Here is a 23,540-nt window from a genome sequence, read left to right as displayed (position 1 = left end):
AGCTACATAAATATTATGTATATTAGCTCCTTGTTATTCAGCTCCTCGGTGTCCATTAATATTGTAGCGTTTACCCCAACAGCAGATTGACTATAGCAACCCACGCGACCACCTCGAGTTGACTGTCGAAATACTCTAGCGCTGGGCACTGGTGAAATATTTTACATCTCATGACTTCATCGGTTGAATTTTATTCAGATTTGAAACCGGCCCAAAGAATTACAACCCAAATCTCATAATGTATTCGCTGCATCGCCTGCAATGACCAAGCCGCTGAGACCATATCTCTTGGCCCTCACTCTGCTCGTTAAGATGTCGCCATCACTATTAATATGTCCTAAGTAACATTAAGATATCTTAATTATCATTAAGACGTCTTTTCGAAACGCGTGCGCCACAATTGACTGTTGCGAGTTATGGCCGATTATGAGCTGTTAAGTATTTCTCTGCTCCTACGATTCAGAAACAATTCTTGATTGTCTGCTTGGTTGTCCTGATTCTGTCCCAACCTCTTACTTCTGTGTGATTATTTTTCCATGTTGTACAGCTAATCATCATTGTCAATAAATTGTGATCGGATGCATGATAGTATTATTAAATATCTCGCCCCCTGTCCCCCGTCCCCTGTGTTGCGGGGACAGCCGTCCCCTGTGTTGCGCGGGACTGCCGTCCCCTGGTACCGACGGGGATGTCGCTGGCCTCGGCCATCGGCATCAAGAGGAAGCGCTGGCCCCTCTCGGCCCCACGCCAGACCTCTCAATAAATTCCAGGGTATTCAATATTCTCAATAAATTCCAACAATTAATGGAATTCTCAATAAATTAATAATAAATTAATTAATAAATAAAATAAAGCGACACGTGCTTCTGCAAGAGCAAATTTTCGGTTATCAAGTTAATGTAATCATAGATTACTACAGACCTCCCTCTTAATCACGTTTGTGCTGACTATTTCGGAAAGTTGTGACTTGACCCTATTTTAGATCTTCAGTTGAAACTTGATGAGTAATTTCAATTTCATTGCTATTAATAAATACTGGAATATCTCATTATTTTTCTCACTTTAGAAATCGGTAGTCCTGAACTATACGTAATTTGGTAGATGAGATTTATGCCCTAGTCGAGATAATAACCAGTTAAGGTGCTCATGAAGTGGCATGAATCCATGCTGACGCTCCTTAACTCCGTGGTTTTTATGGATCACAGACTATGGATCCATGGTCTGTGTTGCGAGTGTAGCAGTCCCAGGCCACGCTCGGGCGCCAGCTAGAAATGTCTCTTTGGCCGGCTTTTCACCATACCGCCAGGCACGTGACAATCATATGTCAGTCACGGTACAGTCCAATATTCTTTAATGCATTTCTATAATAACATTCTCACCAACTGTACAAGGCACCTGCTATGTCCATGGTGTAAATGCTTCTATGAAAATACATTAAAGAATACTAGATTAGACCTGACGTTTGCAGGGCATGCGGAAGATGGAGATCTTTCGTAAAAAGTATCAAAATGAACTTATAGCATTATAACGATTATTCTTACTGCAGAAAGATATTTTATCGCGTCAACTAGCCCACCATCATATGAATGCAAATATCTGTAATAATATCATCATAGCTGCGTCTCCTTTGAGTGTATTATACAAGCCAGGAATCAAGAGCTGTTGCTCTCATGTGTTCATTCGGGGACCTCAAGTTCTACTCGTCACGGGCCTTCCTCGACGATGTGGACGACGATGATGAGGAAACGCAATCACCACCGTAAGTTATGGAGTTTATAGTTGCGGTTTCGTCGTGAATTTTTGGGAGCGCAGCCGTGCGTAACAAAATTGACTCGTAAACAGGCCCTGGGCCCAACGCCAACCATCAGCATGCAATATCTACACATAGCCTCAGATCAATGAGCTGTGGGTAACTCCGGCTAACAGTAATTCCGCTTTGCACAACACAGCCACTGCTTCACAGCGCCGGAGCGCAACAGGCGGTGCAGGTTAGGTTAGGAGTAACTGTTGAGGTAGGGCCTGTTGCGCCCCGGCCAGTTGTGCTCCGGCCTGTATGCGCTGCGGCCTGTGACTGAACGGCGCTGTTGTGGTGGGCGCTTTGTGTCAAAAGCCGTGAAGATGCCCGGCTGCGTTACGCCCGGGAAGGTATATGAATCGCACTGTGGACTTGGGTTATGCTGACCTCTAGCTATCCACCCGAATTTTTCACAGTTCCATTGAAACTATATAATTCTTGCGGTGTTCCTGTGTCACACGATGGTCATAAACTTCACATCTGCGAGTAGCCAATTCGTTACAATTCCCAAATGTTGTTTAGTTTATTCAAGCTGTGAATAATTATGAATTTTGTATCTGAAATTGTTTTGACCAACGTAAACATACTGTTTGAACTCATAGCTCAATCTATTATACGATTAAAGGCAACTTGGCTGAGTATCACAGTCTATTCACAGATGATGAGTTTTAATTGACCAGCGCATGGAACGTATCTCAGATAACTGAAAGGGTAATTTTTTCCAAATAGTGACGTACTTCCTTAGCACTAGAGAGTGGATACGTTCGAATATAACTCACTAATTCTAATAATAGTTCATTATTATAGATTCTTGTCCCGTGTCAAACTTGTTAAGTTTTACTCACTCAAGATTAGGAATACTCAAATAAGTCAATAATAGCAATTCTATAATGATTTGTAAGTTTCATGCAGACATATTGTTTTATGCCTGTATAAAGCCTTACATTAAACGCGATATGTATGCATTTCTACAGAAGCATTGCACCTGCCATGTTTCGATGCCATTTTCCGTACTAAGTTTCCGTACTAATTTCGCTATGCCATGTTTCCTTACATGTTCCGTCATGCCATGTTTCCGTACATCTTCCGTCATGCCATGTTTCCGTACATATTCCGTCATGCCATGTTTCCGTACATCTTCCTTCATGCCATGTTTCCGTACATGTTCCGTCATGCCATGTTTCCGTACATGTTCCGTCATGCCATGTTCCATTTCATCATGCCATGTGTCCGTACATGTTCCGTCTTGCCATGTTACCGTACATGTTTCGTAATGCCATTTCGTCATGCCATGTGTCCGTACATGTTTCGTCATGCCATGTGTCCGTACCAAGCCGTGACATGAAGGCCTGTATGTGCAGGCTGGTGTACACGTCGCTGATGTCCTGTGAGCAGCCTGCCTCTTCCCTCCTGCTGGCCTACGGCAGCCTCAGCGTCGGTAGGCTGACATTCTTGTCGTCGTGTTTATTATTATTATTATTATTATTATTATTATTATTATTATTATTATTATTATACGATTAATATTACTTTCTACTTTATTTCTTATTATATTATGTTTCAATAAAATTTATCGTCTACTAGTCATTCTTGGACAAAGGCATAACCGGAATAAATTAATTAATCCTGATTACGTTGCCTTTGACGCGTTGTATTCAAATCATTATTATATTCGTTCATTATTCTAACAAAATACAATTGTGTTATTAATTCTTTTGTGTTGAAAGCGTTTGGTTGGGAATCCACTTTCTAATCCACCACATATGATATCCATCGAAATATTCTGTCTGCAAGTTTGTGACTGAAGATTTGCCAAGCTGCGTTCATTATTCATTATTCATAGTACTCTGCTGCATTCACTTTGTTATTCACCTAAATGATTCATATATACATATATTTTAATTAGTAAAGTAAAGCAATGAAGTTCTGACTTGTCGGGCCTATGCAGCAATCGACCCCTGGGTCTAGTTGATGTGTTTCCGAATTTTGTGAAAATTCTCTGAATGAGGAGGTGAAATGAATGTGAACGAATTTAAGGGATGAATGTGAACGAGTATGACGAAAGAATGTGCACGAGTATGAGGAATGAATGTGAACGAGTACGTTATGAGGAACGAATGTGAACGAGAATGAGGAATGAATGTGAACGAGTATGAGAAATGAATGCGAACGAGTATGAGGAATGAATGCGAACGAGTATGAGGAATGAATGCGAACGAGTATGAGGAATGAATGTGAACGAGTATAAGAAATTAAATCTAAATTTCTACAGAGTTCTGCCGCGGTCTGCTGCCGGCGAGCGGCTTCCAGCTGTGCGGCCGCTTCTGTGTCGGACCTCTGGAGGTGAGATGCTCAGCTGTTGTACGTGAGTTATGCATGCTATTCATGCGTGTTATATATAGCGGTTATAATAAATATAGCGGTTATAATAAATATAGCGGTTATAATAAATATAGCGGTTATAATAAATATAGCGGTTATAGTAAATCTGTCTCTTATACACATCTAGATGTGTATAAGAGACAGGTATATGCCATAGTCTAGTACTAAGGCATATATAGGAATACTTTAGATACCAAAGTATTCCTAGTCTAATACTAGGGCATATGTATAGGAATACTTTAGATACCAAAGTATTCCTAGTCTATTACTAGGGCATAGGTATAGGAATACTTCAGATAACAAAGTATATGCCATACTCTAGTACTAAGGCATATATAGGAATACTTTAGATACCAAAATATTCTTAATATGTACCCACTAAGTACAATAAAATATCGAGGTATAATGTGCAGGTAGCGGATGTGTTTCAGAGCCCCGGCCTCCTGCTGGCGCTGTGCCCCCCTCTACGGGACGCCGCCCCCGCCTTCAGTCTCGCGCAGCAGGTTGCACTCTACACTCAAATAAATGAACAAGACTTTGTCAAAATATCGACGCACTATTTGCTCTATAGGCCATCTAAACCCAGTCTGAACCGACAATAGGACGGATCAGTGCTACATGCAGAAAGTGTGTCACTGTTGTGACAATATGAGTTACTTATTTTTTTAATTGATAACATCTATACCGAGATCTTGCTAATTAGTTTTCAGTGTTGCTTAATTAATCATAAATTAATAATGGCCTGCTCTTCCATAATTTATTGTCAGATATACGATGACAAACTCGGTCAGGATAGACGCTAGAAATAAAGAAGTTATCATAGATTTCAAATCGATAGTTTCTAATGTATTTCAAATCGATCTTACTTTTCCCGGTAATGGGAGCTTTAAATTGCTGGTGTTATTAGCAGTAGTACTGAGATATTTGCAGCTGTAAAGTGCTGGTGTTTATAGCTGTAGCTGATGTGTATTTCGGTCAACAATTATTCGCGCAGCTGCTGCAGCGCTGCAGTGGAGACAGCAGCTGCGTTGTGCTCACAACAGAACACATCTGCAAACTGAGAGCTGCCACAGGCGAGTTTAGTGAGAGCAGCGAGGCGTTGCGGTGCCTTACTTCGCCTGCTGCCGACCGCCTGCCTCCATCGTCTGTAGGCCGCCTGCCACGACCTGCTTTTGTGGACTCCGTGCCTGCTGCAGGTACGGGTCATGTGCTGCAGGTACGGGTCATGTGCTGCAGGTACGGGTCATGGTGCTGCAGGTACGGGTCATGTGCTGCAGGTACGGGTCATGTGCTGCAGGTACGGGTCATGTGCTGCAGGTACGGGTCATGTGCTGCAGGTACGGGTCATACAAAATTCAGAGCAATACAGTGAGTTGTGGATTCAATCCCAGCAGCCAGTGAAAAGTTGAGTAAATTTGGTCGAAAACCAGAAGTGGTGGACGGGCGGTTAAGCACTGTGGTATGGGAGCAGTGAGTTGCGTGTTTGAGACCCGCAGAAAGCAGAGAAAATTTCGCGATGTTTAAAATATACGATAGGTCTTTAATAGTGACACTGCTATTGTCATATTGTTATTATTATTATTAATATCATCTTTCAGTCGCTTAACTTTATTAACACCGCACTCTGCTCTCACTATTCTTCATTGTTATCATTTCTCTCATCTCCTCAATGTCAATATAATAATAGGAGTTTTCGTTGACAGTATTAACGGCGTGCACGCTGCAGCAGCTGCCCTGCGTGACCTACGTCGTCTACACAGAGACCGTCTCCCCCTACGACGTCTCCGCCGTGGCTGGAGACCTGCGCCGGGCGCTGCGCTCCCACCAAGCCTGGAGGAAGCTCTCGGCGGCGAGCAGCAACAGAAGCGCAGGCTTGAACACTGAGCAGCAGGCGGGCACCCCGCGTAAGGGCGCCTCCATACAAGTTCCTTTTAATTATATCTGAAACTTGCGAAGCATGTTTATTTTCTTTACTATGAGCTAGGTTTGTACTCGCAAACGGCACGATTAACGCTGTTGCAAGACGTAAACCGCACGTTAACCGTAAACCCTGACGTTAACCGCCAGCCGCGATAACCGTCTGCTGTGACTAATATAGACTACAATAGTTCGCTGTATTCAACTCATTCATAGGTGGCCATAAAATTGTCGAACTGTGAAATAATCCATATCATGTTTCTGGAAATCGATTAACATTTTTCAATTCAACTTTGGCACGAAAATAATGCTAGGAATAATTCATTCATGGTTTAAATGATAAAAAAAATTCCCCTCATTGTCGGCCAAAAATTTTATTCAACAATATACAAATTTGCAACAGAAAAGACCCAACTTTTATAAAACTTTTAAATAATCCTAGTAGTTCGATCTGAAATGAAAATTTTCACATCAGTATAATATTGTTTAAATAATCTTAAAATTGCTAACGAGACTCGGCGGCTATGTGCGGTTATCCGCTTAATCTTATCACAATAATAGACAAACTTGAGTATTTCCTTGTTCAACTTTACGAAGGAATTTCCCGGCATTTACTCGAGTATTTCAGAATAATTAACAAAGCCTTAATAATCGCCAACAATATATATATATACAGAATTATGTACAAGCGTAGCTGCAGTGCGATTAACCGACGAGTCAAGAAATGTACAAGGAGATAAATATTGCAGGGCGGGAAGTGCTCTAGAAGAGTGGGTCAGAAAGACTCACTTGGGAGAGTCCACCGCTGCTTAAAAAGCAATGCACTTAAGTTCATATCTTTGACTCACTTCAAATCTTCATTTGACTTCTGACTCGTGGCTCATGCTGCGAATGGGGGGGGTAAAGTATGCCCCTGAATGAGTCAGGCTGACTCACTTAAATGCATCGCGTTCAAAAGCAGCGTTGTTATCTCCCCAGCGAGTGCTTAACTCTGGCCCGATTGGCCCGATAATTTCTTTGGGTGTATTGACAAAAATAAAGCATTCACAATACAATCTCTAAATAAATCTTATAAATACTCAATTAAAAATTTATTGGCGACAACCATGAAATGTCAAGTTAAAAATGGCGACATAATGTGAGTGATAATGAGATAGAGGCGATAATGGAAGATGTAAAAGCATCGTATCCTAGAGGCGAAAACCTAAAGCCGATGGGGATGCAGAGAAGTTTTTGTGACACAATACTGGGAAAGATGAAATAATCGGAAACTTATCTAGATATATTGAACTACGAAAATTGCAAGATATATCCAAGCATGAATTTGCTCAATTTTATTTGTTAGGCGCGGGACAAACTGGTCAGCAATTCAGAGGTCCTAGCAACCACAAATGTGCTGAAGGACTCCTGAGCTGTGGAAGAATGAATCTCATGCCTACAAAGTATAAAAATGCCAATTAAGTATAATAGAAACAAATCACTGGCGAATAATCCCTATTGTCTTGAACATAAGCATTTTACTTGCATTTTTGTCAGCCTCGGTAATCGTGCTCGTGTTTGAAGGCGAACGGAGTGGCAGTCGGTAATTTAACACGTTGACTACGAAGTGGTACATATGCGTACCACGAAATGTATTTCTCCAGGACGGAGTGGTACATAATTCAGGTTGCCTAAAATTGGCCAAATCCGAGAATGAAAAAGGCCAAAAAAGGCCGATTTTTCAAAATATACTAGTTTATTTGTAGGTTCTGCTATAAAAATTCCATTTATTTTATTTTTGCACTATTTAAAATTTAATTAGGAAGTACCCCTATCATAAATTTTAGCCGGCCAAAAAAGCCACGCAATTGAGAAAAACTAAATCACGGAATTTGTCCGGAAAAAATGACCGTCTGGCAACCCTGTTTAAAAAAAGTACAAAAAATGAAATAATAGTACAAGATGAAGCAATCGTAGTCAACGTGTTAACCCGTAGACTCGTGTAATTTCACGTCCACCTCTTGGGTAAGAAATTAAATATGTCAAACTGATGATCGGATCGATGGCAAGCGCTTGCTATTGGAAGAGAATTTGTAGGTTTCGAGCCTAAATAAGAGCACAGAGACATGATTGCTCACAGCGCTGTTTTGCACCTAGTGTATCACGAGTCTTTCTTGTCGAGAGAACTTCAGGAAATTTGTCCAACTGCTCGAACTTTGTCTTGTAATATTTTTATTATCAATTTTAGTGAGATTATTGATCATGCTATTAGTCCTGTGGTTCTCGAGACGACGCAAAATCCGAATTCGCTACTGTAAAATAATGAATAAAAATCTGTTCACTTGACCACACGATGCATAAATCGAAGCGAACAAAAAAGCAGGCAATGCCTAAAAAATAACAAAAGCTTGCAACGCAGTCGTTAAACTCATTCGACAAAACCATTCGGTTTCAACATCAACTATAAAAATAACTCAAATTAATTACTGAGTTTAATAATAAACATAAAAGTATGACTAAAATGATTCGTTTCGCATCGAGATGTTCGTTGTACACAACATAACTCGCCACACTCGTCACCTAGCGCAGTAGCGCGCTGGTCTCACTTCATTTAATATGTTCGTAAACTGTGGCGTATTGCTTAATACTAACGTTGATCCGCTGGTGTCCTGCCAGATAATTTGAAGACTGATATTTTATCTGAGCTATAATGATACAATATTATCTCGCTTGCTTAAGAAAATGAAAAAATACAGGTTTTACTTATTCCAAAATACGACGTATGTTCGTCTGAGAAAATAATATTTGATTTCTTTGCGGACGGAAAAAAGTCCATTTTTAAAATTACGATAAAATGATATTTGTCTGTTCGTTTGGCGGTAAAAAGTATTCTTCAGACGGCTGATATTTTGACTTGTGTCGATCCGATTACGCACTCGAAAATTACGCAGTTTACGCTCTTCGTTCGTTTACTTACAGCCCTCTCGATTCGATCAGAGCTTCTCGTCGTTGTTGTGTTGCATGGAGAAATAGTCGTCCTCGGGGAAGTTCTCGAGGTCGATGTATCCTGTTTGGTGTTCCAACAATGTGCTCAGCTCGATCTTGAGGTGATGGAAGGTTGGTCGCTTGTTGAGATCTTGTTGCCAGCAGGTTGCCAGTAGGCGGTACAGCTCTGGCTTGCAGTGGTCGGGGCGCTCCAGTCTGTAGCCTTCTGTGACCTGCCTCATCACTTCTCTGGCTGTCAACCCGGGGTATGGAGTCGCTCCTGCACATTATTCAAAATTTTCTTAGCTGTAAAATAATCATTTGAGTTATTTATTCCGCTAATATATATGTCGCTATTTTATATTGAATACAACATTTCCTCGTTCGTGCACGGTATTAACTGAACCAAACAAACGGTGTACGGAATGTCACGACGGTTTTCACGAGAAGTACCACGTATTGTATGCACATCATTCCTACCGACCATAATAACCGAATGGAATATTTTTATGATTTACGTACCCAAGGTGACGATCTCCCAACACAAGATGCCGAAGCTCCACACGTCGCTCTTGTGAGTGAATATGTTCATGTAGAGACTCTCAGGGGCCATCCAGCGGATTGGTAGCGCCCCCTGTTATCAAGTTATCACATTACCAAGCTATCAACTTGTCTATTTGTTTAGTACAACGGAACTCATTTTTAATAAGGCTCAACACAGCGATCAACTTGTGCAGCGATTTCGTATACTAAAACAAGACAATATAGATTTAAACTTGTATAAAATCTCTTTCATCGATGTCAACTTGGAAGAAGCAAGGACATAAAAAGTTAAATTTTAAGATTTATTCACCTTTTTTTCGTATTCCAAATTTAATGACTTGCTTTAATATCAATGTTCAAGCTTTACTCGTTTATAACGCAGCAAAAAAATTAAATATAAATATGGAGATCTCTTTTTCCATGTTTGCGAATATCCAGAAAACATAAAATATATAAGTGCTGACAGGCTTTTGATTTAAAACTTTATTTAATTTAGGATCATCATCAGAGGTAATCCAGCTACGGCCACTCGCCTTGCTCTTCTGCTCGTAGATGTCGGAGCCAATATCCTGGATGCACCGCGCCATGCCGAAGTCAGCGATCTTGCAGACTTTGTTGTGATCCACCAGGATATTGCGAGCCGCCAAGTCCCGGTGGATAACCTGCATGAACAATAGCAGCATATTGAATAAAGTCACCAACACATTAATCTCGACCATGTAAGTACATAGGCGGCTTGAGGTTATTCAACAATTTGAGTTAGTCTACCTTATAATATTTTAGACATTTTGATATATTTTGATGTTAATCAATATAGATTTACGATGGTTGTTTTCGGAATGTGACAAGATCGAATCGAATATCTTCTCAAAGTAACCAAAATGGAATCAAAGTAAGTGTATTTGAGCTAAGAATTTCCGAGCAGAAATTAAAAACATCGTTGTGAATAAAATGTAGCTGTAAAATCTCTTTTAAGTAGATGAAAACACGGCGGAAGAAGGTGTCCTGAACTGAACAGAACTTTAGATGATGCGCCTCATCCTGCGTTCCACATACGCTTACACATGACAGTAAATTATTATCATTATTATTAGAAGACCAGATTCACATGATGATAAGTTAGAAAACACATGCGTCTTTTGTAGGAAACTTTTATGCAATAGGCTTAGCCATTTGTCTATTGCTGTAAAATCTCATTAACTGGCATTCCGGTACGAATAGAAAGCTTCGAAAACTCTTTTTAAATGTGAATAATGGTGGTGAATGAGTGTTAATCTCTGATTTCTGACGGCAACTCTCCTTCTCAGGCGATTAGAATAGACAAAAAAGTAAATTTATTTGTCGACATAAGTTCGATTCGGTAGTTCGAGCACTGACCACTCTAGACTGTAGGTAGTTATAAGTTTGACAAGGTGTAGGTAGTTGTCAAAACTTATGTCTAGAGTGTAGGTAGTTGATAATTAAGGTTGATGAACTAGCTAGAGCACTCACCTCTCTAGACTATAGGTAGTTAATGGTAGTTGATAATTAAGGTTGATGAGATAGCAAGCTAGAGCACTGACCATTCTAGACTGTAAGTAGTTAATGGTAGTTGATAAGTACCTAGGTAGTAGACAATTAAGGTTGATGAGATAGCTAGAGCACTGACCCCTCTAGACTGTAAGTAGTCGCAGCCTGTGGCGACCTGGCAAGCAAAGCGCGTAAGGTCGCGTGACGTGAGAGCCGCCGTGTCTGACGAGAAGTTGAAGTAATTGTGACGCGTGCGGTGGTCGCGTAGGAACGTCAGCAGCTTGCCGAACATCACGTATTCCATGATCACCAAGTGCGGCTCTGTTAAATAAATGCCAAACTTTTACGTCTTGGCGGAGCGGCAGCGGTCACTGTGACCGAGTGCGGCCCTGCCATTTATAATTAAGCTCTAAGTGAGCATGACAAAGTCATGACTGCAAGCTAATATAATGGTCTTTATCATGAGTATTGAGTAAGTCATGAATACTCGATAATAAAAATGCTCTCAGTAGCTCGTTAGAAGGAATGATGCAAATGTTACCGTGGTTTGAAAAATAAAAATCAATTCCTCAAAAATAGTGAATTAGAAGACTTGGTAACGACCAGTTAAACTGATCTACTCTCATGATAAACTTGAATAAGTTGTACCAAATTTATCATTTTGCAACCTGAACTTTTAATTTATTGATAGAGCTGACAATTTTCCATATCATTTGGAACCGATTTAAAGCACCAAAATTAGAGTGAACCAACATTTTATCTTTCTATTTCTTTCTATTGTATTGCAGTTGAAGTTAACGCACTACTGACAAACTCGAAATTATAGTGGGCAATTCGAATTATAATTATATAGTGGGAACCAAAATTAGAGTGAACCAACATTTTGTCTTTCTATTTCTTTCTATTGTATTGAAGTTGAAGTTAACGCACTACAGAAAAACTAGAAATTATAGTGGGCAATTATTTTGCAGTAAAACTGTCTTGAAGCTGAAACAAATTCACGACAAATGGACACGACTAGAATGGACGAACCGTTCTGCACGGGTGCAGACCAGCAGGGACAAATTGGACTACAAAATTTAAGTGAACGAACCGTTCCAGGCGCAACAGCCCAGCAGGGACGAATTGGATTCCAAAAATTTGAATGGATGAACCGTTCTGGGTGCAGCAGACAGGCAAGGGCGAATTGGACCACAAAATTAAAATGGACATAATTTTCTAACTGCAGCAACTCAGCAGGGACAAATTGGACTACAAAATTAAAATGGACGAAATTTTCTGGCTGCACCAACTCAGCAGGGACAAATTGGACCACAAAATTAAAATGGACGAAATTTTCTGGCTGTAGCAACCCAGCAGGGACAAATTGGACCACAAAATTTCAAAATGGACCACAAATTTAAGTGAACGAACCGTTCTTCAAAATTTAAGTGAACGAACCGTTTTGGGTGCAGCAGCCCAACAAAGACAAATTGGATCACAAAATTAAAGTGAACGAACCGTTTTGGGTGCAGCAGCCCAACAAAGACAAATTGGACTACAAAATTTAAGTGAACGAACCGTTCTGGGTGCAGCAGCCGAGCAGGGACACGACGTTGGGATGGGGGCCGAGGAGCTGCATGACGCTCAGCTCCCTGAGGAGATCCTGCTTCTCCTTCGCCCCCGCTCCTTCCTTGACGCGCTTGACTGCCACCAGGACGCCTCCTGCAGCGTAGTCGCAGAACCCACGGGCCTCTGCCTTCCACACCTTCATATGGACACGCCTCATATTAATAATAATTACAGCAATCAATATAACTTGATGAAACCTCGATTTAACTAATGACTTTTCTAAACAAACAACAGTAGCCCGTTGGTTCTGCGTTCTAGTTGAGGCTTTCATCAATATATATCTGACTTAGAAAACTCCCGCATTAACGAACGCTTAAAAAGATATAAAACTTGAAATATTTATACAAAAATACAAAACAACATTCAAAATCCAAAAATTCAAAATTGTATCTTGATTTCTGTGAACACAGCAAGACTCATTCAAAGCAAATCTACGAAATGAAGGTTTGAAACGAAATTACGAGTCGTACAATTTTTGGAGCACTACGTGGCTGAGTTACGGGAAAAATCCGATCGAGTTGTTTTTATAAGCGAGATGATAATCGAATGAACAGATTAAGTTTCAGCAAAAATATCTCTCCAACACACTACAGATGAAGCACGTATTCTACCAGTAGAGCGTGTAAAATAACGTAGACTGAAACACACATGCGTGAAATACAAGTGAACTATGCGCAGGCTGAAAGGAATGAATTGTTCTCACGGAAACAATTTCGTGCTCATAGCGAGCAATCATGCGCGTAAAACTTTCAAGCTGTCACGCGCCAGCCTCACTCAATTAAGCTAAGCAGGCGCTGAACTCGGAGCGAGGGTTCACTTCAACACCGAAATATTTTGCTCGTTAAATATTTAGGTTGTGACAAATATTATTGGTGAAGGATTATTTTTTAATCATATTCATAATAATACGGTGAATACTCCATAATTAAATAAAAACTCCACCAACGGATGAATAATTCATCAATATTTTAATTATATAGCTGAATATGGATAAAGAGCTAGATGGTGGAGAGATATATTGTGACTTTAATTCGGCTTTCATCATGATTGGGATGCATAAACCCATTGCAAAGAGTTGTAACAAAGCTATGGAAGAATAACTATAGTAAAGAACTATGACAATTTCACTAGATCGTGACTTTTACAGCGACAGGTACATTGCAGCCTCAAATATTTGGTAAAGCTCAAGCGATTTATCCAAATTATTCCATAATTTTTCGTAATCATTGAGCAGGAGGTCAAATTTACTCCGAATAAATTCATTAAAAACATAGGCAACATTTCTTTCCACGCACTGAGCTGTGCTTCGTTTATTTTATCGAATTTATAGAATATCGAATATTTATTCTATATGACAAATTTTTCAAGAGCTCCCAAAAATTTGCTTCTTGTGTTTCCCTTCAGGATTTACTGCTCACCACTCCAAAGTTTCCTTCCCCTAAGATGGACACCATCTTGAGCTGGGATCGGTTAAACTCCCACGGGGTTGGGGAAGGCTGTGTGTTGGGGAGTCCGTGGCTGGAGGCGACGTCGCTCCCCATGGGGAGGGTGAGGGTCGATGAGGATAAAGGACTGGTCAGCTTCAGCTCGGGCAGAGGCTAAAGGGGAAGCCAAAATTTGGTTACGGAGACGAAAATCCCAAAAGAACAAAATAATCAGCTTGAGATTTTTTCTGCGTGCTAATTGCGCTTTCTTATCATCTCTGAATACCGAACTGTTCAGTGGATAAACTGATATACGAATTAACTGATCAATAAATAAACTGATAAACAAATGAACTGGTCAATAGATAAACTGATAAACGACTGAACTGATCAATAGGTAAACTGATAAACGAATAAACTAATCGATAGATAAACTGATAAACGAATGAACTGATCAATGGATAAACTAATAAACTATTAAAATGATCAATAGAAAAAATGATGAACGAATAAACTGTTCAATGGATAAACTAATAAACGAATGAACCAATCAATAGATAAACTGATAAACGAATAAACTGATCTAAAGTCTGGTTAGTTCATTGCTTGAGAAGCCCCTAAGTACAAAGCTCAAGCTTCGTCAAATATCCAATTCCACTGAATCACATTTGAACATTAAGGAGTCTAGTTTAAAATGGTAAGTAAATTTGAATTATTTTCAAATAATAATTTGGTGTAGTCTTTGTTTATCTTCCTCATCATTATTGGCAACATTTTTAAGGGTCTTAATGATTGTGAGGCTGACATGTCCTAAATTTGGAAATCGTGAATAAACAAGCAATTTAAAAACTCACAACTAATGTGAAAATTCTACAAAACTAAGACTGCTATACACCGCCATTTATCATCTATGGTTCAATATTTGGTACTAAGTAATCAATTATACTGATAATTTAATGGAGTTGTTAATAAATGATAGTTATAAATATTAACAGAACAAATAATCTTGATAACAGATGACATTATCGGCGCACTTAATATTAGCCCCATAAAAAATTAGAATCACACTCAATGGAACTTGAGCATATCTACCTCCCATTCGTCATCAGCTTGCTAAACTTATGAATAACGTAGCTAAATCAAATTAATTTGTAACTCGGCTTTGTTAAATTACTGTATTTATTTTTACTACAAAAGAATTATAAATACCTAACTCATAATTGAATATGTGAAAGGAATGGCACCTAAAACAAGACTCACGGGCAGCATGGAATGAGAGCGCGGCACGTGGTGTGTGGGCGGCGTGAAGCCGTCCGGCCGCTCTTCGGACTCCGGCAAAGCCTTCTTATGCGCGTCGCCTCTGAGGAACCGCCGAACCACGTACGCCGCCACCAGCGCCAGCGGGAATATACCCACCATGCCTACGAGGTACACGGAGGAACTTCCAGCAGCACCTTCACTGGTGCCGCCAGAGTCTTCGGTGTACACGGAGGTACTTCCTGCGGTATTTTCGGTCTTGACTTCGTCAAAGAGGAGCTCTTCTATCAACATAACTTGTTTGTGGTTCACTTTATCTTCGATTTCTTCGTCTCCTGAAAGCGATTCTTTGCTTTCAGACAACCCATCGATACTCGGGGGAGTTTGATTGCTTATTCTCGGCTTCAGAAGTGCACTGAGCAAGTTCTGCTCTTCACCGCTTTTTATATTCTCTTCGCTGGGCTCGTCTTCAGTTACTACATTGTCAATGCGCGGGATCCTGGTTGTCGGCTGCGAACTCGATTGCTGGATTCGAGAGCTCAAAGATGGGGTAGGAGGGGAAGATGAGGGAACCAGTAGATCGGCGTTCATGTCAATTAGCTCCGTTGGAGGAAGTGCAGTAGACGTTACCTCGACAGAAATGCTTCGCAAGTCCGTCGCTTTGAAATACTCTGTTTCCGAAGAAAATTTCTCTGGCTTTTCCGTCCCAATCCTTGCTTCCTCCGACTGCAATTCAGGTTTTTTCGTCGTGTCTCCTTGATTCTTATTTTGCTTTGTCGTAGAAACTTCATTCAACGAATCATTGGGGACTCGTAGATTGATGTTATAATAAGAAGATAAGGAGTGACGATTATTTTTTTCCACTTCATTACCATCTTTCAATGCGAGTTCATATTCTAATTTATCGGACGGCATGAATGTCGTAGTGGACAAGTCGCCTGCGTCTGCAAGTGACTGATCTTGCTGACTTTCACGCTCAGTTTCTTTGTAATCGTCTGAACTGTCTAAAATAGTGGGCCGAGCATACGTTTCAATTGAGGTTCCATTACGGCTCCTGGTAAGGTTCCTCAACTTAATTATCTTACCTTCGACTTCCGCATGGATGATCAAAATTCCCTGTTCTGCCAATTGCTTGTTGAGTTTGTCGAGGTTAGAAGTGATCTCTCGGAACCTGTCTTTACTGACACTGCTGGAAGCCCTCATGACATCAGAAAAGCCAGCCAAGACAATATCTGCTGGAGTTTTGAAAGACGGAGTCGGAGTGGTGAGTGCAGAAGCCCGGGGAGGCGAAATAATTGATGTATCGGTTCCATTGTGTCGTGGCCACCCGAGCGTGGATGCAATACCGGGTTGCCGAGACGTAGTTCTCAAGTGGAATTTAGAAGGATTATACCTGTAAGGTGTTTCTGTTGAACTCGTTACATTAATATTATCTTGTTTGTTCCGTCCAAGAGACATGCGGAAAAAGTCATGAATTCTGCGTACACCAGACGATTGAACGCTAGCGTTGGTGTCGACTTTCTCAGCTTTCGAAGTTCCGTCGACCGGAGCAGATGAATTTCCAGGAATGTTAGAAGCTGGTGGATATGTTGTGGAACTTATTATTTCGATTGTATTATTGGAAGCGTTTGACTGGAAATAACTGTTGGGTCTTCGAGTTAAAGGAAGAGTCGAGGCTTTGGTAGTCGAAATGGAAGATAAAGAAGGAAATCCCGGTGGATTTTCGGTATCTGGCAATAGGATTTTAGTTCTTAAAGGTCGTCGTCTTCGTACAGGTATGGGCACTGACGAAGATTGACTTCCGTCTAATGTCGCAGTATTTATTTCAAAACTGCTTTTCAAGTTCAACTCGCCGGATGAATTTAAAATAGAGGAGTTTAAACTTGGGATCATTTCAACAGTACTACTTACATTCTGCGACGATTTCGTCTCGTTAATTGGTAGCCTAAAATTAGAAAAAATTTCCGAGCTTCTGCTTTTCTCATTCTTCTCTTCGTTTAAAGGATTTGAACGATTCGAAATTGGGCTTCGAAGGGGGAATGGTAAACGGCGCTTAGAAGCGTTAGAAAGCGTTTTCTCATTGTCTTTATTTTGAGTTTCGCCTCTACCTTCTGTTGATTGTTCATTGGTAGAGACAGCTTGCCAGCCAAGCAACGATTCAGAAATGTTTCTGTTCGTTGAAGTATTCGTATTTTTGTCGACCTCGCCAGCAGGACTGGCTGGCGATGATTCGGACGAAGAGGTTCGCAAAATTTCCTTCATAGGTTTTGGCAAAGGAAGAGGCCGTCGCTGAGGTTTAACATCAGATTGATCGGTCGTCTTCTCGGCGGACGATGAATTGTTTTCTTGATGATTGATCACAGATGTTCTAAAACTGGAGGAACTTGCGATCGATTTTAAATTAAATATTGGAATACGTACGGACGTATTAGAAAAAAATAAGTCTGTGGTCGGTGAATGCGATGTATTCTCCACGCCATTGATACCAGAACTTGGAGAAATATCATCCGATGGAAGGACAGGCTTCGTGGTTGAACCTCTTCTTAATTGTAATATTTGCACGACCTCCGTTGTAGTGGACGGTCTACTCGTTCTTAGGGTCGACTCGGTGCTGCTCGAGAGGTCATCTGCGGCTGTCGTTTTGACGAAGTGCACAATACGACTGTTCTGATTCTTTTTGGATCTGATCAATTCAGGCAAGTCCAATGTCTGGGACTCGCTGACTTCAGAGTCCCCCTGCAGGCCAATTCTCGCATCGGCTTTAGGCAGGATACGACGGCCCCAACCTCGCAAGTAACTAGGAGGTGGGGTGGGGTGAGAACCTCTGCGAGGTCCTCCTTGTCTTTTGCTAGTTATGGACGATAGTCGCGTTCTCCGATTGAACGCTCCTATCGGATCACTGGGCTGAGGTTTTGCATTGTCACCCCCACTCCTGGGTATCCTGGCAAGTCTGATGGGCACAGCGCCCTTAGGAATGTACAGGGGCACGACCAATGTTTCGACTCCCTTGTATTCGGGATCCTGCTTTGCTGCCCTCACGATGGCAGATTTGATGCCGAAATCCCCGCTGACCTTGGCAATTAGGGAGTCGTAGTCCGGTGGGTGGGCCGGCTTCGGGGACTGGAATTTCTCCCCCAATTTGTTTGATGTGACGAAGTGGGGAGTCGTCACACCTGGGGACCGGGCAGCTCTCCCACCAGCCGACCAGCAACCTATAAAATAAAAATGAACCAAGTTAAAAAAAACATATCTCACAACGATTACGTAACATAAATGTAAAGCAAGAAAGAATTATCTTCGGAATATATCATTAAATTCATTGATGTAAATTAGCTAATTCAAGTGCATTAATTGAATTAATATTATTTATTTATTATTAATTATTATTTTCCATTACTAATAATGGAAACTCGAATGAAACGGAAAAAATAATTTAATCTAATTTTGTTGGAGCGAACGTCCGAGACTTTAGTGTCGCCTGGGATATAAAAGTTCTTCGATGATCGAAAAGTCTTCGGTGGAGGTGAGTTCTATGATGGTCGTAAGTACAACAATTAATGGTCGCAAGTTAAACGATGATTGCGAGTTCTATTATAGTCGCAGTTCTGCGATGGTAACAAGTTATACAACAGATACCAAATGATTGTAAGCTCTATGGCAGTCGTAAGTATCACGACGGTCAACGAAAGATCGAACAAGAATTAAGATGACGCATAATATTGATGTCTACATATTAGGTTATTGAAATGCAATTCACTTATATATGCTAATTAGCATAGATAAAATTTTCAGTGAAGTTGAAAACTTCCGAGATGCAACACATTTATATCGTATCATACTTTATTGAATAAAATGAACGACAGCACTGCAAGATTCCCAACCGAATTAATAAAATTTTAGAAAATCCTATCATCTTCATATGAGATGCAAGCGATGAATTCCGCTTCATTATTTAAAATTCCGCAGTGATACATTGTAACACAAGTGAACTGGGAGCGCTGCGCTGGTCAAGGAGTCGGGACGTGACCACAGCTCATAACGTCAAGTTTATAGCGACCGAGTTAATGCATCCCGGCTACGGAGTTGATAATGAACATTTCTTATCGTAAAACAAATTGAGCATCACCCATAGGAAGTAACTCCCGCATGGAAGAATATTTCTTGTAATGATCTACATTATACGATAATTACATAGCGGCAAAGTAAGAGATACTTTATAAGCAAGTTTGAGTGTTAATTCATGGAAACGAAATGCGAGCTCTTCGAGGAAGCCTTGAGAGCGAGTCAGCCTCGGTATAATACTCGCATCAGTGTATGCAAATTTATTGACCAACTATGCGAAAACTGCGAAGAAGCGAAAATTAACTCCTGGTTGTCGCTCATTTAATCTCACTGACTATCACCATAACTCGGACCTTGCAGAAAATATTGTGCAAATCAAAGACAATCAAACGTCGGCCATTGGAAGGCCGTCGGTGACACGTCTACTGTTCACCTCAGAAGTGCGTCGCTGAAGCTGATATTCAAATCAGAATTCAAGTTCATAAGGACGAGCAGTTATAAAGTACCGCTCTACGAGCAGTTCTACAGTACTGCTCTACGAGCAATTGTACAGTACTGCTCTACGAGCAGTTGTACAGTACTGCTCTACGAGAAGTTGTACAGTACTGCTCTACGAGAAGTTGTACAGTAATGCTCTACGAGAAGTTGTACAGTACTGCTCTACGAGCAGTTGTACAGTACTGCTCTACGAGCAGTTGTACAGTACTGCTCTACGAGCAGTTGTACAGTATTGCTCTACGAGCAGTTGTACAGTAATGCTCTACGAGAAGTTGTACAGTGTGCAGGAGATATGCTCATTTCAAGCTGGAACAATTCATATTCTGTTGTACGGATTAAGAATAAGCTATGGTGACAACGACCAATTGATTTTGTTCTCCCCACTTGTTATGATGCTGATTCATTTCTGAAATGCGATCATTTTATTGCTAAAGATTTCACATGTCTAGTAACGCACATACGGTATCGATATTGCATGGAGTCCAAATCTATTCTGCCAGAATCAGAAAGTGATCAAACCATTAAGTCATAAGACGATAGGCTCAAAAATTGTGCGCTTGCAATTCATATTATTGAATAAAAATAAAGCAGCGGCTTGCTCATTTTAAATACGAGCTCATGTCAGCTGAGCATGACTACAGGTCGTGCATGTCCCGGTAAGTGTATATATATACCACCAACCTCGATTTATTTAAATTATGAGTGACAATGGCACGGCGTTGAAACCCAGGTCTTGCACACCTGGATGACAGTCGACCTCCAGGCTTGACGCGCTCCATGATTGCTTTCTTGACGGAGCCAAATTAAGCGTGGAGTGGGGCGCGCGGGGTACATGATCGAGTCCCATGACTTCCGGTATGGCCTCACAATACAATATTTATACAATATTACAATGTTAATTGCTTCATTAAAAACTTTAAAAATACAAATTAAGAGACTTTCTTCCCACAATGCCATTTCAAACAAGTAATTTACCATTTACATGTGATGGTTTTATTGTTATAATTTATGTGAACAGGATTGCTACTTACTTCGTCAAAGTCAATAATATTGTTCTCTCAACAAACCCGATCACCACAGGATGGTTGGTAGTACTTAAATCCCACTTATGGCCCCTAGCTTATTCTCATGTCAATGTCAACTCTACATTGCAAGGCAATCACTGTACAGCAAACACTGTGCATGCACCGCGATCGCAGATGGAATGGCGTTGCACTTCCTGTACTGACACGGCAATCATTCAACGAGACATCAGAGAGAATAGCGTGGCGTCTCATCTAATCGAAACACGGACACTCAAGCAGTTACTTTCTCCGATGAAATGGGAATCGAGGTGAACACGTAGCGTGACATCAAACACGGGCAGACACGCAGTTACTTTTTCTATTAAATTAAACGTTGAAGAAAACACGGTAACGTGACAGTAAATACGGGCAGACACGAAGTTACTTTCGCTATTAAATTAAATGTCGAAAAAACACGGTCACGTGACATCAAACACGGGCACCAACATAAGCAGAAAAAGCCACGAATAAGCCAAATTCGAGCAGGCGAGTATTCTAACGCAACAAGATCTCCATTGCGTCGTTTGAATGCAATTCATCAGTTCATGCATATGATCGCACATTTAAAAACATTCCCTTTTCACTTTCAGCATGTGAATGTTTACAATTCTCGCTAGATTTCTAATTTTTTTCAATAGGCAGCGTCTCTGCAATCTCGGAGAACAAAAACGTAATTTTATTTAATAGAGTAAAAAATCAAAAAAAATTTTGCAACGCTTACTTCAAAAGCGTGTTTCGAAAGCTGACTTGAAAAATACACTACTTAGAAATAAAAAATGCTGTATAAATAAACGGCCTTCCAGATCCTCGCTGAGGCCAGCGTTTCATCACAAACTGTACGAGTAATGAGACGAAATTACGCGGACATGTCCGGGGAGAAAATCGAACACCTTTCCCTGTGTATTCGAAGCTTCCATCAAATACATACAATGAACCATTATATTGACTGCATGGTGGCGGAAATTAATTGACCAATAGGTAGTTAACCTTCTAGCCGGGATTGATGATGGAGCTGATAGAGTGGCTGAGGCGATTAGCGTAGATGGATACAGCAGGGTTCACAACGCGCGCTCCTAACGAGCCTTTGTGAGGTCTGTGAGCACACAGCCTTTCCTAAATATTATCGGTGGCCTATAGGTGGCCGACGAATAACTTACGGTAAAACGACGCCGATTCTGCGTAATTGCGTCTATCGTAAGGATTTCCAGGGCTTTACACTCGCTCTACGGAGAGTTTAAGCGCATCTGAATGCTTTTCACTCAGTGGCGACTAAATGCTTCATTGCGCTTTTGAATGCTTGTCGATTACGCTATTTATACACAATTTTGAATACAACCTGAATATTGCTCGATAATCTTGTGTGTAAACTCAAGTTTGAAGCGACTTCAACAGGGACCGTCGATTATACTTAACGTCGTTCTATTCTCCGAGGTATCAATAAAAGTTAAATAAATCAGTTAGATACGGTACGTACAATTTACACTGAAACTACATTGTCGAAACCATTCCCGAGACTGTCGAGAGTGAGCTAAACATTAATTATACAGCAACAGATATTACTGCCGCTACAATATATTATATGAAGTATGCAGCACCGTATTCATGATCACAGAACTTATATGGGTGCTGCAACAATTTTTTGAAGTATGCAGCACCGTATACACGATCACAGAACTTGCGGCTGCAGCAACAATAATTAGTATGAAGAATGCAGCAGCAAAGACGTGCCCGTAACATCGTCGTGTCAAGGGAGGCACCCACGGCGCAAAAAACAACTGACGAGTTCATGGACTAGCGCAGTTATGCCGACGGTGACCTCAGGAGCGAGGACTTATACTTGGTGACCTCTCCAGCGAGGAGTTACTTGTTAACTCTGATGTTATAAGGTACGGGGCATACCTGACGACAGTTTTATTCCATCGCATAACTGTGATAGGGGAAACGGTCATCAGTCAGCACACACGACGTCAGTGTTAAACCGTCAACGATTTTCTATTCAGAAATCAAATCAAGGAAACTTTGGATCTCTATTCAGAGATCAAACATCATTTTTATTAATCAAAGTCCCATGCTCGACTCGAGGTAACATCATTTATGTTATATCAAAATAGTAATGAATGTAATTGCTCATTCAATTACATTTAGGGTTTCGGCCTTACTTCTTTGTTAACTCCGGTAAAGCGATGATCGAAATCTTCCTTGTTGTCACTCGAGATCTAATATAACTTCAATGAGTTATTCAATAATTCATCGCATTTGATACGTCGTAACGGATTATGTATTCGTAAACATAATCATAGAGATTGGTGGAATATTTAAAATGCAGAATGATAATTACGACTATAAATTAAGCTTGATGGCTACCTTGACAGTTTCAGCAGAATTTTTTTTCAGACATACACTAAATCTAGAAAAACTACAAACCAAATATATACCTAATGAATTCGTACGTATAAGCTTTATCGTTTAAGCACTGTAATGTGCCAACGTGGTCGTCCCTGCCAGGTTATCGCG

At 40.7% G+C, this 23,540-nt stretch overlaps 2 protein-coding genes across 2 annotated transcripts; one reads left to right on the top strand and one right to left on the bottom strand.

Moving 5' to 3' along the window:
* Nucleotides 1–1,543: 1,543 nt before the first annotated feature.
* Nucleotides 1,544–6,132, top strand: LOC108670301. Its single transcript, XM_047882295.1, has 6 exons — nucleotides 1,544–1,759; nucleotides 3,157–3,233; nucleotides 4,068–4,138; nucleotides 4,591–4,680; nucleotides 5,172–5,373; nucleotides 5,881–6,132. Exons 1-6 carry the CDS (start codon nucleotides 1,671–1,673, stop codon nucleotides 6,120–6,122), a joined length of 771 nt encoding a protein of 256 aa, XP_047738251.1. The 5' UTR covers nucleotides 1,544–1,670; the 3' UTR covers nucleotides 6,123–6,132.
* Nucleotides 6,133–8,012: 1,880 nt separating this feature from the next.
* LOC108670298 (flocculation protein FLO11-like) lies at nucleotides 8,013–20,741 on the bottom strand. The gene is made up of 8 exons (XM_047882296.1): nucleotides 20,704–20,741; nucleotides 15,406–18,652; nucleotides 14,140–14,319; nucleotides 12,671–12,857; nucleotides 11,250–11,431; nucleotides 10,135–10,263; nucleotides 9,581–9,692; nucleotides 8,013–9,338 (listed from the first exon to the last, which is right to left on the bottom strand). Exons 1-8 carry the CDS (start codon nucleotides 20,739–20,741, stop codon nucleotides 9,067–9,069), a joined length of 4,347 nt encoding a protein of 1,448 aa, XP_047738252.1. The 3' UTR covers nucleotides 8,013–9,066.
* Between the last annotated feature and the right edge of the window lie 2,799 nt (nucleotides 20,742–23,540).

The sequence above is a fragment of the Hyalella azteca genome, unplaced genomic scaffold (genome assembly GCF_000764305.2).
Source record: "Hyalella azteca isolate HAZT.00-mixed unplaced genomic scaffold, Hazt_2.0.2 contig10111, whole genome shotgun sequence".
Classification (NCBI taxonomy): Eukaryota; Metazoa; Arthropoda; class Malacostraca; order Amphipoda; family Hyalellidae; genus Hyalella; species Hyalella azteca.
The sequence above is the reverse complement of the archived record's forward strand: the minus strand, read 5'-3'. Positions and strand labels throughout refer to the sequence as shown.